The sequence below is a fragment of the Festucalex cinctus genome, chromosome 5, assembly GCF_051991245.1.
Source record: "Festucalex cinctus isolate MCC-2025b chromosome 5, RoL_Fcin_1.0, whole genome shotgun sequence".
Lineage (NCBI taxonomy): Eukaryota > Metazoa > Chordata > Actinopteri > Syngnathiformes > Syngnathidae > Festucalex > Festucalex cinctus.
In genome coordinates, this window is record NC_135415.1 from 24,807,251 (window position 1) to 24,828,788 (window position 21,538).

The 21,538-nt window shown below is 37.5% G+C and overlaps 1 protein-coding gene across 3 annotated transcripts in view; it reads left to right on the forward strand.

Moving 5' to 3' along the window:
• ntrk2a (neurotrophic tyrosine kinase, receptor, type 2a) overlaps nucleotides 1–21,538 on the forward strand; it is an 83,595-nt gene that overhangs the window by 54,932 nt on the left and 7,125 nt on the right. For 2 of the 3 annotated variants that reach the window (XM_077521472.1, XM_077521470.1), the window contains exons 15-18: nucleotides 7,059–7,231; nucleotides 7,317–7,472; nucleotides 8,968–9,058; nucleotides 19,311–19,469. In XM_077521472.1, the coding sequence (XP_077377598.1) occupies nucleotides 7,059–7,231; nucleotides 7,317–7,472; nucleotides 8,968–9,058; nucleotides 19,311–19,469 (579 nt within the window). The remainder of the gene's footprint in view (nucleotides 1–7,058; nucleotides 7,232–7,316; nucleotides 7,473–8,967; nucleotides 9,059–19,310; nucleotides 19,470–21,538) is intronic. The other variant, XM_077521471.1, reaches the window with a different exon arrangement.

Here is a 21,538-nt window from a genome sequence, read left to right on the forward strand (position 1 = left end):
GACAATTTATTTGATGTACAGTACTAGGATTTTACAGGTAATACTGAGCTCTTAAAACTGCTGCCTCACTCATGTGCATTCATCATGAAATAATTAGTGTCAGTCCATTGATTAGACTCCAGTGAGATTTTTGTTTTTCCAATTAGTTAATGTAATATGTTCTCGCTTACTCTCCTTCCTCCTCCCTCTGTTGGAATGCTGTGAGTCACCATTTCTCACCAGCGTTCCTCCTCCTCCTCTTCATCCTCCTCCTCCTCCTCCTCCTCCCTTTTTGCTGCATCAACTATTGGAACATTAAACGAGGCTGTCGGAAATAGATGAAATGGCTTTAACCAACAAGCGTAATTGTCAATCAAATAAGCCGAGGTTTTTTTTTCATTGTAACAATGAAGTCGGGTGCTAGTAGTTTTTCTACTGTCTTATAGCGCACCATATGCAAATTTACATAAACCATAGTTAATGGTTGGAGGGCATTTATTTACTCAACTGAGGGTACTAAGTGTCTATTAGGAGCAAGCCGCTACTCGACAATTAATGACATTCTGGAAGGTCGCTTGAAGCAACACCACCAGAAAACTTTGTTCTTCCCCCCCACTCATGGATGACTCACCCAATGATTAATCGCGGCACAGCGTGTATTAGAATGAAGGCTTCTATTTGAGGAAATGTGGTACTTGAAAACATTTGTTCTGGTTGTATGTTAATTAGCCAGCCTGGAAGTCACCTTCCAGCAACACTTATTCCTTCATGATGCACCTGGTGCAATTGGGGCACAGCGTTTATCTATTTGAAGAAATCCAGGATTGTATTTCATTTGTTCTGGCTTTATGCTAATCAGCAATTCAGTTACATCCAAAAGGTTTTTACAGCTATTTTTTTTTTCTTTGACTATGATAAATGCAGTGAGTAATTGGGGCATGGCCTCTATTAGAGGGGAGGTCACTATTTGGGAACATGTTTTTAGATTTTGTATCATTTGTTCTGGCCCTGTGTTAATTAGATCTTAAATCACAAAGCGGAAGGGCTGTAAAGCAACACTATGAATCTTCTTTGTGGATAACACACCCAGTGATTAATTGAGGCATGGTGTTAAAGTAGATGCCATACCTGTTGAGTATTTGGACCTGGCTTTTATCAGAGAGGAGGCCACTATTTGAGGGATTTTTTTTAAAATAATTTGATCTGATTTCATGCTAATTATCCACCTAGTCCCATTTCCTGAAGCTTGTTTAAGCAAGACTTTTTTTCTTTTTTTTTTCTTTTTTTTTTTAAATACCATTTAATTGGGGGCACGGCCTTCCCACGTTTTGGAGGAAATGCATTATTTGTTCTGCTTGCATGTTAATTAGCCATTTAATTACATTCTGGATAACAACTGAGAGCAACAATAAGGAACTTCATTTTTCTTTGCTCTTCGCTTGTTGTATAGGTGCTGAAAACAAGTCGATGCCGTAAATGTTTCTTGTTTTTTGTTTTTGTTTTTGTTTTTAAATAAAATGGCTGATGCTATCAAATATTCCCGCTAAAATTCAGACTAACTTCCTCACTGATACCCGATGAGATGCATCCCTGCTGGTCTGCCAGTGATAACATACTCCCTCGGACCAATTACTAGTAGTATCAGTACCTTGTATTGGTATCGGTGACTACTCAAGAGCTAAGAGTCTGACTGAAAAAAAAAGTGGCATTGAATATCCCTATTGTGTTACTTAATCTGGATTTAAAATCTTTGCTGTGACAGGAAATTCATCACATTCTTCACATTAACTCATTTGCTCCCAAAGACGTAATTATACGTTTTTTTGTTTTTTGTTTTTTTAAATGTTTTTTGATGCAGCCTCTGAACTGAAGAAAACGCTTGAAGCAATGGTAGTTATTACAAAAACAGCCAGCAGGTGGCAGCAGAGTATAAGAGCTCAAACAAAGCCATGTTGGAAAAATCTCTTTTCCCCACTATTTTAAACAGATTTGTGATGAAACTTAGCTATATTCTAATGCCAATTGCTGCAAAACGGAAACAGATAGAAATATTCTTTTTTTCCCTGATTAAAAAAAAAGAGATGCAAATTTTTCTTTTGGTAGATTCCATATTTTATAGCAATAGAACACAATACTCTGTGGGCCTTGAAAAAGCAGTCAAAATCCAGTAAAGGGTTTGCTTTAGTGAAAATGTGTGGGAGTGAATGAGTTAACATTAAATATATGAACACGTCCCATCTCTCATGTGCACAAAGCGTACATGCTGTAATTAGCCCAACACTCATGTCATGTATGCTACGCTACAGAACGTTTTTGAGCCCGTCACAATAACATACACACTCCAGCGGAGCTTAATGATTAAGGCTTGGCTATCAATCAGTCACCGGCGCATAAGGCGGAGGCAAGTTTGACTTACGTACTGTATTATAATGTATACGGTGAGGTGCCATTGATCACAGGCTCTCTTTAACAACATGCAGACACACACACACACACACACGCGCACGCTTCCCCATCTGCGGCTCATCAATCATGAACACTTTCAATAATGCTTCCTTCAACACATGTAAATGTGAGTCACTGCATTCCTCCCATCCCGAGGATGCTGATTGCTTTTATTTGTCGCGGGACTCAAATGCAGCACGCGCGGGTGACTTGTAACGTATTCACTGTATCCAGTACGCGGCGACTAGGACGATGCGTTCAGGGACTCATCACATTTGATTGCACCCTGCGTAGTCTCCACTGTAACTTTGCACCATATATTATTAGGGATGTCACGATAAGGGCAATGTCGTGATATCGTGATATTAAAACTGCCACAATATCGTCGTCGTCATGTTCACAATATTTAAAAGGAACACATCTGTTAAGAAAGTCAGGTTGATTTCCATTTGTGCATTCTAGCACCCTCTAGTGGCTAGTTTATTAATGCTATTTAATTTTCATTAGGGATGTTTTAGCCTTCTATGTTTAAAATCTATGCTAATTGTCAGATAAAGGGAAACCTAATTAGCTTGTTGCACAAAAGCACAATATGCTTTTTTTTGGGTTTTTTGAGTATGAGCTCTTTTTTTTTTTTTTTTACAATATTGTGATCTTTTTTAAATATCACCAACGACCCCACAATATCGTGATAATTATTGTATCGTATCGTGACCTTCATATCGTGATAATATCGTATCGTGATGTTTGGATATCGTTACATCCCTATATATTATTATTGTCTACATGCAGGAATGGCTTGTTTGACTTTTCATTTCACACAGTTATCACATCAGCGGCCGACCCCAAAAAGAAGCAATAAATGCTTACTCCAGCAGAAATTGATCAAATCGGATTTTTGTATCCCACGTTTCTCTTTTCACCGCATCATCGCTGTGGCGTAGAAATACCACACAAACGCCACACTATTAAATAAATCATGCTTTAACACTTTCATGAATGTTTTATGCTTTCAACGCAAAGCACATTAGCGGTTTCCGAGTTGCCGTTCAAGATTTCTCATCATGTAACGTGAGCTTGATTTGGTTATTAATTAAGAGACTGGCGGGGTCCAATTGGAAAAACAAAGATGTTATTACATGAATGCATTGAGTGTTGTGTTTATTTCGCTGTGGAATTTTGAAGTTTGAAATTTTTATTCCCATTTTGACCCATACAGAAAGGAATCAAAATGACAATTAAATGTTCATTATCGAACATTTAATGAAAGAGACAAATTATGTTTAAGGATTTGTTGCCCAACGAACACTGCTGCAGCCAACAAAACTGGGCACAGCTTTGCTTATCTTTTGGCTTCTATGTAGCATTTTAACGAGGGATGGACGAGTAGCGATACCAGATATCAGTATCGGGCTGTTACCTACCCTTATTTCAAAGTATTGGTACCTGCAAAGATGGCCGATACCTACAATAAGGAACTAGAAGTTATATATTAGAAGAATAGAACTTTGCCATTTTATCTGAACTCTTTGCCCGCCAAAAATGTTTACTAACGATGAGTTAAATCACAATGTATGCCGCCATAAATGACATCAACTACATTTTTTTTTCCCCTCTCATCACTGGCCAGTGCAATGTCTAAGTGCAACACTGCCTGGTCAATAGGTTGTGGAATCAAAAACACCCACTAACTATGGCGAACAGATTACTAAAGAACGTAATAAATCAGAAGCATACTTTTGTTTTTCTAATGAAAGAATGGAATGTGATCTTTCATGTGGCACCTACGTTGTATATGTAGTAAAAGAACTCAATATTCTGTTTGCCTTGAAAGATGAGTTAAAAATGCTCAAAATTGGCTGGCACTGTGTTGTTTTTGTTTGTTTTTTTTTTTGATAATGTGGCAGTAAAAGTAAAAAAAAAAAAAACATGTTATGTATAAAAAGTACTAGCAGTATTGGTCCCCGATATCACTATCTGAGACTACTCAATAGTTGAGTACCCATGTTAATATCCTTCTGAGGATAAAAATGGTACAGAACAGCCCTAGTTTTAAATACAGGTATTAAAAAATAAAGCATACGGGTGCATCTCAATGAACAAAAATATATTTGAAACATTCATTTATTTCGCTAATTCAATTGAAACATTTGGACATTAAACAAAATTAGACCATAGGTGAGTACTGATGCCAGGTATCGGTGTTGAGCTGATACCCGGCCTTATTTCAAGGTATCGGGATTTGTGATGATGGTCGATACCTGTATCAGCTGGGGTGTTTTTATGGCTGTTTTACAATCAGGAATGAGAAATTAGTAGAACAGAAAATTGCCATAAATTTCATGCAATAATAATATTGGGATATATAGGTCTTTGTTTAAAATGATCTGTCATTGTTTTTTGTATCAAAATTACTAATGGTATCAGTACTTGGTATCGGTATCTGTGACTACTCAAGAGCTTAGTACACGTTCTGGTCTGAAAAAAAAGTGCTATGAACATCCCCATTATTAAATATCAATAATCATTATACTGGCTATTTCCTAACTAATTTCTGTGTTAAAAATCGTTTGATACTTGATACTTTTGAGATTGAATTTGGGGCACCCGCGGAGAATAAATTATTTTTTTGTTTTTTTACATTTTTTTTTATATATATTTATTTATTTGACACTGATTATACTGATATAAGCCCTAATGCAGTATTAGTAATAGCTTATAAATAAAAACAAGCTGCGGTTGGAATGATATTCAAGCCCACTCTGAGATTTCCCATATAAGCTCAATATTGTATTTCCATCTTTTGTTCTGTAATAATCTCCATTGTCACGCCGGCTCGCGTTACAGCCCATAATGTTCTCAATTGGTTGATAACAGCGAGGGGCGGGATTATGGTCCATCTCATTTTCTGGCATCTCAGCATTCCAGCTGCCACGGGGTCATCATGTCATTTTTTTCCCCCCACCACCTGGAGCTTTTTTAGCAACTTATCCTTTGTAACAAGAGCTTGTGTTTGTTTCTTTATAAAAAGGTGGGGACGTATATGCAAGGCATTTACAGTAGGAAGATTATCTATTATTCATGTAGGGCAAAAGCGATTGCATATATTTTTCCTGCTCGGATCCGAGATGCATACATAACCCGTATCGTTTTCATTTCCTGTGCCTCGCGTTTTTGACTCGACGTTTTCGCTCTGTCACGAACGAACGCGTGTGTTATGTAACCCTGGCTGATGACAGATTGGCTTCAAGGCAAGATGGGAACATAATCAGCAAATATGCTATTAAAAAAAAATGAAAATGCTTTCTTTCTTCACTGTTATTATTCTTAGGCTAAATAATGATCATTTTGAGTTGGAGGGTTTTCCCCTACATGAAAACTAACCCTGTTGGTGAGTGACCGCTGATGTATTTTTTATTTTATTTTTTTTAATTCAACCCCCAAAGCCAGTTTTGCTTAGCAACATAAAGAATAAGCTTGAGAATTAATTTCTACAGAAATCCACCAAACAATACACAAGTCAGTTTCAAGAACCTGTTACCAAGAAAGAGAAAGGCGGCCATTTTGGTTTGAAGCAGTCATTTTGTCCAATTCCTAACACATTTGAACATAGTAAACAGATGGGAGTTTTATTTATTTGTTGTTGTTTTTTTTTTATCTTGGCATTGTGCCAAAGTTTGATGAGTCCATGTCAAACCCCAAACTCTCTTCTGATGTCAGTCCTGCTTGGATGAAGACTGAAACAAGGTGTGTCCTGCCTAGAACTCCAGTGGGATCCATAATAACACTTCATGGCCGTTTTTGGGTCCTTTTGACCATTTTTAGAGACAGACATGCCCGAGAGATTTTGTCAAATTGCTGCCAAAATGGAATCTTTAGTACTAGACACGAGACAGATGGACATCGCTTAATTGGGAAAGTTCTGTATTTTTGTCCCTGCATGTGGGCAGAGTTTGAGGTCAAAACTTGATGAGTCACAATAAAACAAATCTCCCGCTCAAAAAAGTCATTCTTTTCAAGCTAGTTTGACTTATCTTAGCGTGAATTCTGGTCCGCGTCTCTATCATGAGTACAACAACAACAAAAAGTCTCAAAAAAACAGCAAGTCAGCCATTTTTGATGAAGCGCCCATTGTAGATTTTTTGTTGTAACATTTCCAGTCATGCTCCAATGCAAATTTGTTCTTGTGATTTTTGTCAGATCGCTACCAAATTTAAAATACATGCAGAGGATGACTTGCTCATGAAACAAGAACCGCTAATAACTCAACAACACAAAGTCACAGCTGGATGTCCTCCTCTGATTAAAATCTAAGGCACTTATACTGCTGGAAATATATAGATGCATAACTCCGTTCCTGATGCTCCAATTTTCTTCCGTATACTGACATTAAGCACAACTCTCAACTATTCATCGCCGCTCGCAGCTGTAATTTCTCCTTGTAATCAATCCTTGCTAGGTCTAATTTACCGTAACTCACTTTTACAAGGCAGGGCAATTTTTCCCCCCTTTCAGCAGACATGACTAATTGATCGTTGTAGTGTGGCATAATGTTTTTCCATTTGTCAGTTTAATAAAATGTCACTGCGTGTGCGTGCGTGCGTGCGTGCGTGCGTGTTTGCTGTTTGTGTCAGACCCTTAAAGAGGCCAGCGAAAACGCCCGTAAGGACTTCCATCGCGAGGCCGAGCTGCTGACCAACCTTCAGCACGAGCACATTGTCACCTTCTACGGCGTGTGCGTGGAGAGCGACCCTCTCATCATGGTGTTTGAGTACATGAAACACGGAGACCTCAACAAGTTCCTCAGGCATGGATCTTCAGTTTTGTTTTTTCCAGCGTTACTTTATAGACAGGCTAAAGCGAACAGGCCTCTCCACATGATCCCCTTTTAGGGCTCACGGTCCGGATGCAGTTCTGATGGCAGAAGGCCAGACCACCAGACCAGTGGAGCTGACTCAGTCACAGATGCTGCACATCGCACAGCAGATAGCGTCCGGGATGGTCTATTTGGCGTCGCAGCACTTTGTGCACCGCGACCTGGCCACCAGGTTTGTTGCTTAACTCGTGATTATATAACATGATTTGCATCATACTATGAAAGAGCCCATAAATGTACCGTCCACCCTCACCTTGGTTGTTTGATTTAAATCAAACCAAATGAGAGTGAATTCAGTTAAAAACTCAATATTTAGCAAAATCTTATTAAAACGTGCCTTCAAGGCAATAATTTTAATAAATCCAATAAATCCAATAATCCCATTGCTGCATTAACCAGCATTCTTTTTTGTGGAACTATTGTATTGCAAAGTATTCTGGGATGTTACCTTCGTCATGTGATGTAGAACTCCATCCTAAAAATATTGTGTGTTCATATTTACTGCAAATGGTAAATACTTAACATTACATATGATAATATAGCTAGAATATTCCTCATAACAGCTAGCAAAAAAGTTCCTATTTAAAATAATAGTACTCGTCATAAATACTAACGCTTTTCCTGTAAGAATAACCCTCAAAATCATTTGTTGTATATTAGTGATAACAATTATTTCCCAATCTCCTACACAGCAATTAGAGTGGGACCAAATGTACTCAGTTTTAGAGTAATATTTACTCTTGGAAGAGAGTAAAATAAAGAATTGGAATAAATAAATAATAAAAGTGACTCAAGGGTGGAGGAACAAATTCACAACCTTGCTTTACCGACAGCCGAACTACCTGATCTGCGCAGCTCCTCCTCTGCGTTAGTATATCGCTTTTGTCAGATGCAACGGATTCTATGATTCTATGGAATCTTCCGAAGACCAAAAACAATGTCTTTGGTCTCTTGGAGATAAGCAACCAGCAGGAGGGGCATAGCTCAGGTGGTAGTGTGACAGTCTCCCAAGCTGAAGGTTGTGAGTTTGTTCCTCAACCCTTGAGTCACTTTTATTTGTTATTTTCCATTTTTTATTTTCCTCTCTTCCTAGTGTAAGTCTTAGCCTATTTGGTCCCATTCTAAATAGAGTCAAATTTACTCTAAACAGAGTCAAAGTTACTCTGTAGAATTTACTGTGTAGAAGTTGTCAAATTGTTAAAGTTGTTAAATAAGATTACACGTACCATCAAGTCCTGTTGTAAATAATTACTATAATCTCGTCCAATAGTCTGACAGTGCCTGAAAGGAGCATGTGATTTTCATGAGTGTAATTTAGTAGGATCATGGAAAACAGCCCCTTTTAGAATAATGTTTGATGAGACTTAAATTGATTAAAATCAGCTGATTAATTTGAATTTAAAAAAAAAATCTGATTTAAACAGACATAATCAAAATGACGATAAGCGGTATAGAAAATGGATGCATGGAAATAAGTGATGTGACTTTCTCTGGTCCTCTGAAATTTTCAGTGGAGCTTTTTCCACAATTCAAAGTGGATGTTATAGCTGATCAATAAAATGCAACTCAATCTGCAGTTGAACCAAATGTAAAAGTTACACAGCGACTTCCAAGCTTCAAATCAATACCTGACTATCGGCTGACGTGTTTTGTGTGCCGGCCAACAGGAACTGCCTGGTGGGCGAGAACCTGCTGGTGAAGATTGGAGACTTTGGCATGTCCAGAGATGTGTACAGCACTGACTACTACAGGGTAGGTGTATGTGTCCAACTTTATTGCTTCTACACTTTTCACACCACATGCCCTCCGACGATTTTATTTATTTATTTATTTATTTATTTATTATTATTATTATTATTATTATTATTATTATTATTATTATTATTATTATTATTATTATTACTAGGGATGCGGGGGAAAAATAGCTAGGTCGAGCACAAAAATTGGTCAATACAATAATGTTTGCCTCAAGACAGGGGCAGGGCAATTACACAAGTAATCATGTGAGAAATCAATAAGGTAATCAATTCTAAAAAAAAAAAAAAAAATGCATTAGTGACTGTCCTAATTATTGGTAACAATTAATTGTTCATGTGATCATGTTAATAATTTCTCACAATTTCAATACAGATCAATACTAAAATGCAACCCTTTTTTTTTTTTTTCAAAATTTAGTAGAAAATCACAATTCCCCATCAATGGTGAGCTATTTTTGGAACAAGCCCGCGGGCTACTCATGTGGTCTTTGTGTGCTGACAGTATTTTCCCACAAACAGAAAAAAATATATATATATTTTTGCCTCTGTATAGAAAAATGCCAATGGGATGATTGTCCATGAATAAAGGAGAATAATTTGAATTTAAAACTAAAATAATAATAATAAACCTGCTTGTAGTTTTCATTGGTGAAAAATTGCACTGCATCACAGTGAGAGCTGTTTTCAATGTGCTCCAATATTGGCCTTGGCTTGAATAAAAGGACATGCCCCAGTTAGCTGCAATTGTAAGGGAAGAATTGACAGAAATGCAGGCCAAATGTATTGTGTTCTTCATATTTGTTCACAGTTTGTATGAGGAGAAATAATAATGACAAGTTTTACTCAATAACAATCATTTCTATTTAACTTGATAATTCAGACAGACATTTTAATGTGCAAAATAAATTCGCCACTCACAACAGTAGATCTGAATGTGCAGTTTACACAGTCAGTCTGTGTGGAAAAATCTCCTTTAGATAGTCTAAATGTTGTCCCAGGTGATGTGCAAATCTGAAGATTCCCCTTTGGCTTTCTTTTTGCACACTGTGACGGCAAACCGCCGATCCCCACAAATCTCCCCCACCCCCTTGTTCCACTACTCCCCTCACATCCCCTCTTCTCTTCAATAGAGCTAAGTGTGCTGAGGCTGTCGCCATGGCAACGCACAAAGGCAGCGCCGGTGAGCCGCTGAGTTGTATCCAACGTTTTCTCGGGAAGAAAAGTAATCAGGGAACTTGTGTTTAGTATGCTTGAAGCGGCGCTGGAGATGGCGGAGGAGGGTGGTATGTGTGTGTGTGTGTGTGTGTGTTGGGGGGGGGGGGGGGGGGGGTTGTTAGTGGCAAGTGAGAGCGAAAGAGGGCAAAGTGTTGGACGCCGGAGGGGATGAAAACAAGAAACAAATAAATATACAGCAGCTGAGAAAGCAGTCAGTGATGGAAGGATAAAGAATCAGACGGGGGCAATGTACAACACAGCCGCAGAGAAAGAAAACACAACAAATGAAGACATCTGTCACAAATGACACAAAGGATGAAAGAATTTTTGTCGTGGTTTGGCATCCAGGAGAGTCAGGGAGACATGTAATGCGCGTGTGTGTGTGTGTGTGGGTTGGTGGGTGGGTACGCGTGTTCAGTCATGCTCTTACGTCAGAAGCCAAGATGACTCATAAAGGAATCAGTTTGTATGAGTATGTGGGTATTTGGGAGGAAATAGAAGCAAAGGCGTAGGACTGACGAGGTTGTTTTAACGTCACAGCATCCGCTCACACAAAGAAGCTGCCAGACGCTTTGGATGCCTCGAGTCACTGTTTTATTCTTGAGCTTCCCTTGCAAAAAAAAACCAGCCAGGTGCTCCTATTGCAGAATAAGTCAGGACCTAGATGCCTTGCTTCGGTACAGGCTTTATTTATTTATTTATTTATTTATTTATTTATTTATTTATTTATTTATTTATTTATTTATTTATTTATTTGGTGTATTTTTTATTTATTTAGTCATTCATTCTTTTATTTATTTATTTATTCATTTATTTATTTATTTGTGTATTTTTTTATTTATTTTTTATTTTTATTTATTTTGTCATTCGTTCTTTTATTTATTTATTTGTGTATTTATATATGTATTTATTTATTTATTTATTTATTTATTTATTCATTTATTTGCATATTTTGTATTTATCATTTATTTTTATATTTTTATTTATTTTGTCATTCACTTTTATTTATTTATTTATTTATGTATATTTTAATGGCTTATCAGTAGTTTCATTTTGGGCGGCACAGTGATGACTGGTTAGCACGTCCGCCTCCCAGTTCTGAGGACTCGGGTTCGAGTCCAGGCTCCGGCCTTCCTGAGTGGAGTTTGCATGTTCTCCCCGTGCCTGCGTGGGTCTTCTCCGGGTACTCCGGTCTCCTCCCACATTCCAAAGACATGCATGGCAGGTTAATTGGGTGCTCCGAATTGTTCCTCGGTGTGCTTATGAGTATGGATGGTTGTTCGTCTCTGTGTGCCCTGCGATTGGCTGGCAACCAGTCCAGGGTGTCACCCGCCTGCTGCCCCAGAGCCAACTGAGATAGGCTCCAGCGCCCCTTGTGAGGAATAAGCGGTCAAGAAAATGGATGGATGGATGTATAGTTTCATTTTAACTTTCACAATTCTGGGGGAACCAGCACAACCTTTTGGGGATATTCGGTAGTCGAATTTTAACCATCACCACCTTTGAGCAGTTTATGCACACACACAAAAAAAAAAAAATGCACAGACACATCACACGCATGGTGACTGCTCCCACATAGCATGACTCAGCCAATCAAATGATTTATTCTGAGCATGCTTTTGCGAGTCGAGCAAGTGGGTGTGGGATGAGACAGGCAAGTGTTGAGGAGAAAAGTCCAAGGAAGAAAAGTTTGGGTTAAAGGTGCTTTGTTGTTAATATTACTTTGGATTGTTAATGTGTGAGTTATTTTTGCAATAAAGTTTGATGTATCGTAGAATATTATAAAAACAGAATCCCCAGAAACTGCATTCATTCTCAACAATGACAACAAAACAAATTCAAAACGAAAACAAAGGCTTTTAAAAACAGTACTTTGCTCCCTTAACGGCATCCTGCATAAAAATGAGCAATGAAATTAACTGTCTGTTTTGCTTGTCTTTCCTCTACCTTGTAACAAAGCAACGACGGACCCCTTTTCTTATTTATTTATGTTTTCGCAAGGCAAACAAATCGCATCGAAATGAAGAAGCTGACTGGAACGAGGAAAGCACAGAAGACGAGCGTACAACAGACGCATGACACATTAACACCTGGGCGAGACTTCAACACGTGTTAAGCAAACGTTTTACAAAGCTTACAGAGATTAAACTAATTATGTTTGCCGTTTTAGCTATGGTATGATAATTGTGTGTGGGTGGTTTTTAATTGGGAGATTTACTCTCATTATAATTGTGCATTTAATCTTCCACTGTAGTTACATAAGATTCTTTTTTTTTTTTTCCCACGACTACTCCAAGAAAGAGTAATCGCCATATATTAATTGAGTGCATCAGGAGAGCAACTTATTTCCTTCTCATGAGGAAAAAGAAACCCACATTTGCACACAAGCGTTTAAAAAGGAAAAAAAATCACTAGTTTTTTTATTCCGTGGCAACACAGGGACCAATTAAGGTTCTTGTGTATCAAGGAGTGGGTGGAGTTTATCACATAAGCTCCACCTACACTGCATTTTTCCACTAGCTTTTTTTTTTTTTTTTAACGTGCTTAGTTGCCATAGATACGCCAGCCTCTGGATGGTCACCGCTGAGTGACGAGAATCTCCTCCCCTGCTGTTTTTGACCCCTCCCTTTTTGCTTTAGTCATGCCTGGAACATTTAGACAGCCGTCAAGGCTGTACAGATGCATATTCATGAGGCCGGGGGACAGACAGACGGGAAGGAAGGAGAGAAGAGGGAGGGAGAGGACAAGGGAGAGACAGGAACATTAGAAATGGACGTCTATGATGATTGCATAGATTGATGGGTAAGAAGTAACAGTAAAGATGGATCAATGATGGATTGGATGGATTGAGAGAGAGAGAGAGAGAGAGAGAGAGAGAGAGAGAGAGAGAGAGAGAGAGAGAGAGAGAGAGAGAGAGAGAGAGAGAGAGAGAGAGAGAGAGAATGTGATCTGAAGCTACATCTCCTCTGCACTGGTTTGTTTTTTGTGCTCAACTGATCTTCACTTTCATACATGAATGAGTTTCAGAAGCACATTGCTAGCCATGATATCCGCTAACTAGGGATTGAGATGCACTCGCTTTGTTTACAGAGTCGCATGTGGCTAGAGTAGGAGGCAGTTTCACTTCCTATAACTAATAAGTGCCATCTAGGAACTCGCTACACCTCTGTACCAAACCGAATGTTCTTTAGCAAAAAAAAACTCCTAAAATTTAAGTAGCGTTACACTCCTACTGCATGCAGAATAGACTTTGACACCCTAAGAGTTTCCCATTTATAACACTTGAAGATAAACCTAAATGCCATACACATTCGGAAACAATGTGTCTGTGGATCCTGATTAGATTTTCCATAATTAAGGCTTAATTAAGTCTTTATTATCCTTCAAAATGACACTTAATCCCTCAATCCGCTCTTCTAATGTCTGAAAAATTCTACAGACACAGTAAACAACATTGCTATAGTTGACAAATTTGTAATTAGTGTTGGAAAGGAACTGCCAACAACAACTTGGAACAGAGTCGGTTCACTAAGAGAAGTGGGGGGGATTTTAAGCTGTTTTCTTTGTTTAATGTTTACCATTCTATATTTAATTAAAATGTTTTTGTTTTGAATAATTATTTTATTTCAAATGCTGGACTCATATATAACCTTTCACATTTGCAGTAAATGTGTAATATTACTTATACTTACAGGGGACGTCAACCCAATAATTTTCTTGACAAGAATATGTTCTATGCAGCCCCGCTAGTCTAAACACAATATTATGGTTAATATTGTGTGTGTAGACTATGAGTTAAGCAGCACAATCCACCTGTTTTTAAATCCATTTTAAGGGGCAGCCATTTTATCACTTGCTGTCCAATGAAGATGACATCAGAGTTGCTCAAGGCTCAGGTAACGACCAATCAGGGCTCATCCGTTTTCTGAGTTTGGTCATGTGACGTTAACAAGCTGAGCTGTGAGCAACTGTGATGTCATTTTAACTTGCCAGTAAATGACAAAATGGCCACCCCCTGAAATGGAATTTGCTCATATTCCAAAAACACAAATTAACCACAATGCCATGTTTAGACTAGTGATAGAACATATTTGTTATATTCTGAGGTTGGATCCCAAAAGCGCAGACACAAATAAGACTTAACTCTTTATTCGCATAACATTGAGAGGCGTAGAACAAACTTAACTAGACGAGAAACAATGAGAATGCATCGAGAATCACGAAACGCCAAGCCCCCTTGGGCTGTGGAGATGCACAGAGAAACAGAGGCAATAATCCGACAAACACACACTTCTCGGTTTGTCTTAAATAGACATGTGGGTAACAGGATTGACATGGAATCATCTGATTGGCTGTTGATCAAGATATTAAAGATTCTTGACATCACATAGCTCCTGACATCACATAGCGTTTTTCCAGTTGAAACCAGATGATTACATCAGTTCAAAACGGTCATGGCCCAAACATATCTCTTGCATGACCCAAACTTGAACCTGGCATGACCCAGTCATGACAATATTATTGTAAAGAATATTACCATAAATAAAATAATAATAATAATAATAATAATAATATTAATAATAATAATATTAATAATAATAATAATAATAAGAAGAAGAAGAAGAAAAGCAAATTTTGCAATTTTACAATACTTACACCTCAGACCAAGACTGAAAGATGTGACCTTTATGTGACGCCGCAATTGTCTTCCATTATGTTGGAGTTTTGCTGGTAATGCTTGATGCATTAAAAAGACAAAAAAGAACTGGATGGGTACCAAAGTCTAATGGTTTCTTCCTCCGTGCCACACCCCATCTCCAAGTTGACCGGAAATCAGCTCAGTCCATTTTTGTGATGCTGGTAACATACAAACAAACATCGAAACCAAACGCAAGCGTAACAAACATTCAAACAAGGTGGCCGAGCACTTGAGCTATTAATATTTCAGACCTTCAGGGAAAATGATCAGCCATGATGAATAAAACAAAACATCTAATGGGTATGACCAGGCTGAAACACGTAAGTGAATAAATGATGTTTGAGAGCAAGAGTAAGAGAATAAATGCAGCATGTTTGCGCTCCACCATGAAACATACAATAGAACAATATGTTCAAGATGGTGGACTGACTGTAGAAGTAAACCAACAAAGCAAAGAAAAAAAGTTCCACATTAAGATGAGGAAAAAACAAGCAAAAGCGTACTTGACAAGAGAAGAAGAAAGGTTTGCTTGTGAAGACTTAGCGCTCCAGAGATGGAGGCAGAACCTGATGGCTATCTATGTGACCGTCCACATTTTACGACGCCATTAAATAAGCCGCTGACTAGCACAGAAACGGGCCAAGTGCGGCACGCAGGCCATTAATAACGGACATAAAGCTGGGAAAATGGACTGTCCTATCGGCGGGGAGCGACGGAGCGAGGATCGCCGGCGAGATTCATGTTCGCCGAGAGCAATGGAGGAGACGCCTGATACGAGACCAGGTTTAATTCACTTTTTTTTTGCCGCTTGAAGAAGAAGCTCGAGCTGCGTCTTCATATAGTGCACGCTAAAATAAATAAACTGTTTAATACTGTCTGTGTGGATAGGCTAAATAATGCACTGAGATGTGGGACGCAGATGTTGTAAAATATTACTCAATTCCTAATAAGAGGAAAGGTGATTTCATTTATTGTCAGGTTTATACACCATCTATGACATTTTAAAAATACACATATATATGGATGATGAGACAGACACAAAAATGAGAAAACAAGACCTTTTTGACTGGTATCGTGTTCAGATCACATGCTCCTGACCCCTTCTGACACATACTCACATTTCTCCTCTTTTAATGGGATTCAGCTAAACAAATGGTTGACAATTAATTTACACCAGTGCAGATGTCATTTATTACGCAAGGTGTCTCAACCAGAAAACTTCCCCAGTCAGAAGTCTTTGAAGTTTGTTTACGCCAGGGGTGTCCAAACTTTTTCATCTGAGGGCCACATACAGAAAAATAGAAAGCTGCAAGGGCCACTTAGATCATTTTTTTTTTAGTTACTTATTAACACATTCATTGCCAAACCAGCACAAAAAATGCATCATTTGACGTCTTTTTCCGTCAACGGCAGTGAATGAGTTCAACATGGTAAAAATCAATGAAGCAATTATAAATAGTTGATATAATGTACAGTTACTTATTGAAAACTGCTAACAGTCACAAGGCAAATAGTGACCCCTGTGTGCCACTATAATAGTTACGCCTCTCCACTGAGCAGCAACTGAATCCCAACTTGACATTCTGAACCACAAGAACAATCGTTCATCAACTGACCACACTAATTAACTAATTAACCATTAATTAATGTGATGTTTTCACAAATTGGACGTTGACGCTAAGAAACAAGTGGATGAAACTATTTTTATTTCTTGAACTGAATTATTAGGCACAAATTTGTGTCTTTGCGTAGCTAGAAATGTTTAATCCACCCTCTTTTTTTTTTCTTTTTTTAAATAGCATTGAAAAATTATTTTTAGTATTTGCTGCGGGCCACCAAAAAATGTATGGCGGGCCGCAAATGGCCCCAGGGCCGTAGTTTGGACACCCCTGGTTTACGCCCTTGGAATGAAGTTCCTCTCGTCTCGCAGCTCCTCGAACGGATGTCACAATGTTGAATAAATGCTTTACAATTAATTCTTTGTAAATAATAATAGAGTAAATGTGGGATAATTTATGCATAATAAATCTGTCATTTATGTAGCACGTTTCATGCACAAGCCCAATGTGCACAATGTGCATTTAAAACGCATTTACAAACAGCAGATTAACAGACATTTAAAAGCAAAGGAAGAAATAAATTGACAAACCGTGTAGTGAAGTCATTTTAAAAATGTTAAGGGAAAAAAAACAAAAATAAAAAAAAACATAGGCTTTAAAAGCATTTATACTTGGGGCTGACTTCACTTTTGTTCTTATTCCATTTGCCTGCAGCACAACAGCTAAATTCCGCATCACCATGTTTTCTTTGAAACCTGATCTCAACTAAACTTTCATTTAGCATTTCTACCTTTTAATACCACCACCATCACATCACAATTTCACGAAATAATATACAAAAATGCGGTCATAACTATGCATTGTAAAACAGAGAGAGACAGAGAGAGATTATATCAATTTTTGTGACACATTATGGTGAAAATATGCCAAAAATGTAAAAGAGCTTTTGTATCATTTCCTTCTACATTATTCTTATGAATTTGTTGATTATCTTGCATTTATTCTGGACAATTGTTGTTTTCAAGTGTTGTTATACATGCTAATTATGGGATAATAGGTCAACATGGCGAACAGGCAGCATGTTTTCATTCATTTTTGTACTAAATATTTGATGCACAGGGTCACTTATGCGTATGCTAATGCTGCTGAAAAATGTTCCGGTTTCACCATGATAATAGAGGCCAACTTAAGGAAACAAATGGAACTATTTTTAAACATAATTTTTGACATTTTGAATAATTACACTCAATTTCCTCATTTTGTGATTAATCGTGGATTATTTAACAATCAATGCCACATAATGAACAAACTTGAAGGTGATTATTAAGGCCATCATCCCTAATTGCTTCTGTGTGACAGTCATCCTGACAGAGCAAAGATGTTCTCCAAAGGCTCGTTTGAGATTAGAGTTTAATGAAAAGAGCAAAAGTCCCTCCGAGTTTGCGATTAGCAGCTGATTGCTGCTCTCGGCTTGCTGACGCCGCCGTTGGATGTCACCAGTGACGATAAATCATAATTGCATTATTTACTCCGCTAACCTGGGACAACCCAATTAAACTGCTATTGACGCAAATACTGTGCTTAGACGCACACACGCACATACTGCCGTCTATCATTTTGAATATTTAATGGCGAACTTAACTGGCTGTTTTTTACCTGCATGCGTCAGTCACTCGGTTCATTGAAATATACTTTTATTGTCAATCATCTCCTCAAAACATTTGCTCCGTAGTAAATGTTGTTGACACTCGCGTCATTAAAACTTAGTGACTGCTTTATTTTTAGTGTGGTGTGCGTCTTTGAGAAAATATGCGTTTTAAAGGACATTTCTGGCAACTAATAAAGAAACCCGACTAGGTAGTTTAGTCCTTTAAAAATGCTTAGTTTTAGTTTAGTTTGTTAGTTTCATTATTAGTATTCGTTTTTTTTTATGTGTATTACTTGTGCGCAATATTTAAAAAACACCATGGGAGGAAAGTCATCTGAAGGTGCTTTTCTATTGGCTGCTGCTAGATGACGTCACTTCTATGTGACATCCTTTCGAACGTCATTATTCCGGTTTATATCAAAATAAATCTATTAAAAATTACATTTAAAATCATCCCCAAAACCTCATGCATTAAATTAATTACCAAAGACTAATTTTAAATTTTTTATTTTATTTCGGTAACAATATTGTTTTTTGAATTTTAGTTTTAGTTAACTAAAATAACATTTAATGGCACCTGTTTTTCGATACCCTCCCTTCTTACTTTGACCATCTCCAAACATTTTTTGTTTAGTTTATTTTATCTGTACTGAGTCAAATGACATTTTTAGCATATGTCAAGGGGCACTGAAAATGGCCGGCCGGCCGCAAATGGCCCCCGGGCCGTAGGTTGGACACCACTGATGTAGATAGTCTTTCTATATCGTTACTTCTCGCCTATTGTGGGTGGGTCTGGAACATTCCGTACCTCCCACAATAAATGATGGTTCACTGTTGTTATTAGTATTAGGCAACATACAAGAAACTGAAATGTACGCGAGTTTGATTTAGATCCGGTGCCAGGTTTGCAATAATCGCAAACACCATCAAATTCCACTTATACTTATAATTGTCAATAAGCACTTTTGGAGGAGTGAAGCGTTTGCAGCCTTGTTGAAAATGCACTCATCCAGTTGATATATTCACATTTCAATTTTATTTGCAAACTCTCTCAATCCGCATGTTTTTCCCTCCGCATCTCATCATACTCGTCCTCCCTCTTTCTCTTGTGTGTGTGCGTGCGCCCTTATAGGTGGGAGGTCACACCATGTTGCCCATCCGCTGGATGCCCCCCGAGAGCATCATGTACAGGAAGTTCACCACGGAGAGCGATGTGTGGAGTCTGGGTGTGGTCCTGTGGGAGATCTTCACCTATGGCAAGCAACCCTGGTATCAGCTCTCCAATAATGAGGTACGCCGCACTTTTCTCACTGCTTCTCATCAGATTGTGGACAGAATTAAGTCCAAAAGTAATGAACTGGAAATTAGTCCACAGTGGACGTATTTTGATGGTTGATTGGTTATTATGAAAATAATATGCCCAAACTAAACCCCGAGAGCTTTCACGATGTGAATAAATGTATAAATGTTCTTTGATTGTCTTGGCAACGCTAACTGGGACACTTATGGTAATGTTTCTGCAAAATAATTATATTCTAAACACATGAAAGATTTAATTTCTATAAATTATTGTGATTGAGTTACATGAGGGAAGAGCATTTTTGTAAAAACATTAGATAAAAAAAAAAAATCATGAAAACTTGCTAATTTTTCTCTAAAATAGTCCAATTTAAACACAACAAATACAATTAGTTGATTAGCCCACTTGGCAATTCACAGTTTTTATTTATTTATTTTTTAAATTAGCTCATACAGGCACACGTATGCTACATAGTCCAATTTGAATTTAATAATAATGCATTCGTAGAATTCCCTACTAAATGTTCACAATTACTGCTGTAGTCTGCTTTGCTCACACAGACTTCTGCTCTCTCGTTTTATCACTCTTGCTCGCTCTCAAAAAAAAAAAAATCCAATGTAAATGTAATAACAGTGCTTTTGTAGAATTGCCTGTTTCCATTCTGGATTAATTTGCTTTCCTTGTGGTCGCCATTTGACTTGGAAAGGCCATTTGAAGATGACATCTGAAAAGCTTACATGCTCAGTTTATGACCACATATTGAGAGTCTTTTGAATTTTTAATAGGATGTGCAAATCTCCCTTTTCGTGGGCCTCGACCCAGTTTCGGGGAAAGGCTGCCATCTCGAGCCCTTCAGCCTGGCCTTCTACATTTCTGACCTCTCAAGTCATTTTCCTCCCCTTCGAAGTCACTCGGGTTACATTCACATTTAACCTTTCGGCCTCCACCTTCCCTTTTATATCCATCCTCTCGACCCCTGACCTGAAAGGGATCTGCACAGGAAGTGATGAGATTGTGTGGGGGTATCGAACGATTGTTTGCAACAATGGTCAATTGACAGAACGTCAGGCACTTCGTCATATATATACACATACTGTATAGACTAAGGTTTGATGTCACACTTTTTACTCTATTTCTTGGAATCAATCCATGATATGTAAACTAAATGTGTACCAGATTAAAGATCAAAGTCTCAGGTATATATTTTGTATTCATGTCATTTTCATATTTAGGATCAGTGCAGAGTTATAAGCAATCAAATAGAGAGTGTGACATCTTGCACCATAAATTGTCTGACTATAATTGGTGTAAGTTGTCACATTTGGATTTTGCAGGTAATTAAACAAGGACAACATTTTTTGCTTTTATGCTTTTTTTTTATTATTATTTATTGAAAATGAACATTTGAAGTCAGCGTAAGCAAACATTTAACAGTGAGCTTGGAAAATTGTGACGTGAATGTAACAAAACAAAAAAAAAGAAAGCATTGGTTAGTCATAAAACTAAAACACAGTCCTGAAATGTTGAATGTTGAATAAAAACTGGAAGATTTATAAGCACTCAAGCAAAACTGACAAACGAGTTTCTTAGTCAAAATCAACATCAAAATGGCATTTTGGCGTATACGCAAACCGGTTCGCTAGTGGTGCATTTTTAATCTGCTTTTTTTTTTTTTTCATTTCCATGTTTAATACTTAAAATTTAATTGCATTTTATATTATTTGATGCCTTTTTTATTATATTTTTCATTTTATTAAGTATATATTTTTTTCAATTTGTAGGGGTTTATTTTTGATTGATTGTAATTATAGAATAGTATAAATATTTATGATTTATTTTTATTTTATGTTTTTATTTTATCATTTTATTTCACATAATATATTTTTTTATTTTAAATGTGTTAAATTAAACCTTGTATTCCCTTAATTAAGGTGGTTAATCAAAATATTAATTATTAGCACTGCATTTTGGCTATCCATTATTATTATCATGAATCTTTTCCTATTTCCTGGTATTCCATTTTGAATGCATGCCATAAAAATGGGGCGGCACGGTGGAGA